General features: G+C 46.6%; 1 protein-coding gene across 1 annotated transcript in view; it reads right to left on the reverse strand.

Moving 5' to 3' along the window:
- Positions 1 to 5,000, reverse strand: part of si:dkey-191m6.4 (rho GTPase-activating protein 22) — a 27,692-nt gene that overhangs the window by 2,404 nt on the left and 20,288 nt on the right. The window contains exons 5-8 of the mRNA XM_063219048.1: positions 4,989 to 5,000; positions 1,815 to 1,947; positions 1,463 to 1,536; positions 1,023 to 1,150 (exon numbers count right to left, since the gene is read on the reverse strand). The exon at positions 4,989 to 5,000 is cut by the window's right edge and continues 50 nt beyond it. Of these exons, the coding sequence (XP_063075118.1) occupies positions 1,023 to 1,150; positions 1,463 to 1,536; positions 1,815 to 1,947; positions 4,989 to 5,000 (347 nt within the window). The remainder of the gene's footprint in view (positions 1 to 1,022; positions 1,151 to 1,462; positions 1,537 to 1,814; positions 1,948 to 4,988) is intronic.

Consider the following 5,000-nt stretch of genomic DNA (forward strand, 5'->3'; position numbering starts at 1 on the left):
ACACATACACACACGCACACACACACACACACATACACACACACATACACACACACACACACACACAGAGTATAAAATACACATACACACACAGAGATACACTCACACGTTGTTACTATGTATAATACACACGCACAACCACTTATACTTAGATATGGACCAATATTGACACTCAAAAATAGTAAACAAAGATTAAATATAAATACTGAAATACACACAGACATACTGTACACACACATTTAGAAATACTCAGACGTGGACACATATAAACACTCATACACACACACACACACACACACACATACACACACACACACACATACACACACACACACATACACACACACACACACACACACACACACACACACACACACACACACACACACACACACACACACACACACTTTTAAGTAGAGACACATATAAATACACACAGACACCTCTTTGCCTTGGATAATTCAATAACTCTCTCTCTCTAACTCTCTCTTACATAACAGTAGCCTACAAGCCCGCACGGACACAGTCTTTCTCTCTCTCTCCCCATCCCTCTCTCTCTCCCCATCCCTCTCTCTCCATCTCTCTCCCCCCCCCCCTCACCCTCCATGATGGCCACGGGGTCCCCCCCCCCTCACCCTCCATGATGGCCACTGGAGCCTCCTCTCCCCCTCCTCCCCCTCTCTCTCACCCTCCACCATGGCCAAGGGATCCCCCCCCCTCCTCACCCTCCATGATGGCCACTGGATCCCCCCGCCACCTCACCCTCCATGATGGCCACTGGGTCCTCCATTTTGGGGCAGAGTATGTCCCCCCCCCCACCCCTCCCCCCTCCTCACCCTCCATGATGGCCACTGGGTCCTCCATTTTGGGGCGGAGTATGTCCCCCCCCCCCCCCCTCCCCCTTCCTCACCCTCCATGATGGCCACTGGGTCCTCCATTTTGGGGCGGAGTATGTTCTCTCCCCCTCTCCCCCTCCCCCCCCCCCCCCCCCCCCCCCCCCCACCTCACCCTCCCCTCCTCACCCTCCATGATGGCCACTGGATCGGGGTCCTCCATTTTGGGGCGGAGTATGTTCGGTCCGAACACGGTTGCCAGATTCTGCACGCCCATCTTGTTCTCGCTCGCATGTGCCTGCACCTCGTCCAGAAACCTGGCAACCGCACAGCACAGCACAACACACATTTCAAACCTGGCAACCGCACAACACAACACCACACATTTCAAACCTGGCAACCGCACAGCACAGCACAACACACATTTCAAACCTGGCAACCGCACAGCACAACACCACTCAACTCAAACCTGGCAACCGCACAGTACGACAACACTTTGAAACCTCTAGTGTGTTTGTGTGTGTGTATGTGTGTGCGTGTGTGTGTGTGTGCATGTGTGTGTGTACGTGAAAAGATACAATTAATTGCAGTAAGTGTGTGTGTGTGTGCGTGTGTGTGTGTGTACATACTTGCAGATGTATTTCAGCAGGTTGTAATTGGCAGATGGAAGAGTCTTCACCAGTTTCACCAACTCCTTGATACCCTGTAGAACACACACACACACACACACACACACACACACACACACACACACACACACACACACACACACACACACACACACACACACACACACACACACGCACGCGTGCACGCACGCACACAAACACACACCTCGTCTTGGTCCTTGTTGATTAGTTTAGTGCATGAGATGAATTGTCACACACACACACACACACACACACACACACACACACACACACACACACACACACACACACACACACACACACACACACACACACACACACACACACACACCTGTTCCTGGTCCTTGTTCAGTAGTTTTGCGCAGGAGATAAACTCCTCGTACTTGTTGAAGGGCACCACAGGCTCTGGCAGCTCCCGGAGATACAGCTTGAGCAGCGAGGCCACCGTGTGGACATCTGTGGAACTGCAGCAATAAAACACAAACAAACCACATACATTACATTACATTACATTACATTACATTACGTTACAATACTTTACATAACGTTACAATACATTACAAATAAACACAAACAGCCTAACGTACAACCTAAATTACATTACATTACATTACAAATGAACACAAACAGCCTAACTTGCAACGTAAATCACATTACATTACATTACAAATGAACACAAACAGCCTAACTTGCAACCTAAATCACATTGCATTACATTACACATAAACCCAAACTACCTAAATTACAATACATTACAAATAAACACAAACAAACATATTAAATCACATACACATAAAACTACACACACACAGGCGTACACAAATGTATTATAGTATAAGGTCATTGTTGGAACATGCTTTTGATCGTGAAGCGTTCGTAGATTATCAAAATGGAACGTTCAAAAAGGGCCTTTTTTGCACAGTAGGGCAAAGGGGCAGCTGCTTTAGCACCACCTCGTCCCTCTCTGTGCACACCTATGCATACATTACATTACATTACATTACATTACACTAAGCGGACACTTTTATCCAAATGGACTTACAGTTCTTTTTAGTACAAGGTATTGGTTACAGTCCCAGGAGCAGTGTGGGGTTAAGTGCCTTGGTACAGGGTATTGGTTACAGTCCCTAGAGCAGTGTGGGATTAGGTACCTTGGTACAGGGTATTGGTTACAGTCCCTAGAGCAGTGTGGGATTAGGTACCTTGGTACAGGGTATTGGTTACAGTCCCTAGAGCAGTGTGGGATTAGGTACCTTGGTACAGGGTATTGGTTACAGTCCCTGGAGCAGTGTGGGATTAGGTGCCTTGGTACAGGGTATTGGTAACAGTCCCTGGAGCAGTGCTGGATTAGGTGCCTTGGTACAGGGTATTGGTAACAGTCCCTGGAGCAGTGCTGGATTAGGTGCCTTGGTACAGGGTATTGGTAACAGTCCCTGGAGCAGTGCTGGATTAGTTGCATTGGTACAGGGTATTGGTTACAGTCCCTGGAGCAGTGTGGGATTAGGTGCCTTGGTACAGGGTATTGGTTACAGTCCCTGGAGCAGTGTGGGATTAGGTGCCTTGGTACAGGGTATTGGTTACAGACCCTGCAGCAGTGTGGGGTTAGGTACCTTGGTACAGGGTATTGGTTACAGTCCCTGGAGCAGTGTGGGATTAGGTGCCTTGGTACAGGGTATTGGTTACAGTCCCTGGAGCAGTGTGGGATTAGGTGCCTTGGTACAGGGTATTGGTTACAGTCCCTGGAGCAGTGTGGGATTAGGTGCCTTGGTACAGGGTATTGGTTACAGTCCCTGGAGCAGTGTGGGATTAGGTACCTTGGTACAGGGTATTGGTTACAGTCCCTGGAGCAGTGTGGGGTTAGATGCCTTGGTACAGGGTATTGGTTACAGTCCCTAGAGCAGTGTGGGATTAGGTACCTTGGTACAGGGTATTGGTTACAGTCCCTAGAGCAGTGTGGGATTAGGTACCTTGGTACAGGGTATTGGTTACAGTCCCTGGAGCAGTGTGGGATTAGATACCTTGGTACAGGGTATTGGTTACAGTCCCTGGAGCAGTGTGGGATTAGATACCTTGCTCAAGGGCACCTCAGCCATGGAGTGAGGTAGGGAGTGGACGGATGTGATTCGAACATGCAACCCTCTGATCTAAAGCCCATCTCCTTAACCACTATGCCAAGGCTACCCCACACACGTGCAGGCGTACACACACAATTAGTATATTATAGTGAAACACACATTGGCTATACAGTATAGCGTCGCTGTCCAGCAAAAACCACTTATCTCCACTTCTCATTGTTTTTTATGTATTGATTTATAAAACCACATTTTCTAAAAAAAATAATCATTGCAACATTAAAGTTGGCTACTAAATTATTTATCATACACATATACCCATGGAGACTGACCAGTACTGTCTTATATTTTATAATAAATAAAGAACGAACATAAAAGACTAAAATTAATAGTGGAGATAAGTGCTTTTTGCTGGACAGCGACGATATTTTAGTATAACTGTGCGGACAGGTGTGGAACTGCAAGAGGGACCTTAGTATAGATCTAAACACCAGGGGGCGCCAGCTGACCTCATGTAACCCTTATGCAACAGAAATATACTGCTACTCTGTGAGAGTTCGGAGTTTGCTTTGCTCACAGCAATCGCATTGAGTCATGTTGGTGTTCATGTTTACTCTTAAACGAATGCACGAGTCATTCTTGTTCATCGGAATTCATTCTTGCCAGTTACATGCATGAGTTTAAGTCTCCCTTCGCTTCATCATCTTCATAAAAGAGCGCCTATTGGAATGCATGCATGATTAGCATTAGCATTACCATTAGCATAGATATGAACACTAGATGCTACGTTGACTACTCAAAGATATAAAGGTTACACAGCAAAATAACCATACAGTTTCCAGTGCATTGTGTGTGTGTGTGTGTGTGTGTGTGTGTGTGTGTGTGCGTGTGTGTGTGTGTGTGTGTGTGTGTGTGTGTGTGTGTGTGTGTGTGTGTGTGTGTGTGTGTGTGTGTGTGTGTGTGTGTGTGTGTGTGTGTGTGTGAACAAAGTGCCACCGTGCTGCGAGTCATCAGGGTGTCACCACAATGCACTGGAAACTGTATGGTTATTTTGCTGTTGTTACTAAAAACAAACAGTTATTACCCTGAAATAACTATGAAATAACTATGAAATTAACAAAAAATTACAACCTTATTAGCGATCCGTAAAGCAAAGTGTTACCGATATCAACACTGGATGCTGCATGTCAATTTTATTGGAATGAATGCGTAATTAGCATTAGCATGGTCAGATCGCTGCTATCAATCTCCACCCTCTCCTTCAGCCAATCAGGCGAGACCCTCCCGCTGACGTGACCAATCACCAGTGTGTTATTCGTGAAGTTATTCAGAGAGCTATAATGACGTGTGTGTGTGTGTACCTGTCGAACTGAGTGTGTGTGTGTGTGTGTGTGTGTACCTGTCGAACTGAGTGTGTGTGTGTGTGTGTGTACCTGTCGAACTGA

This window comes from Engraulis encrasicolus, chromosome 2 (genome assembly GCF_034702125.1).
Source record: "Engraulis encrasicolus isolate BLACKSEA-1 chromosome 2, IST_EnEncr_1.0, whole genome shotgun sequence".
Classification (NCBI taxonomy): Eukaryota; Metazoa; Chordata; class Actinopteri; order Clupeiformes; family Engraulidae; genus Engraulis; species Engraulis encrasicolus.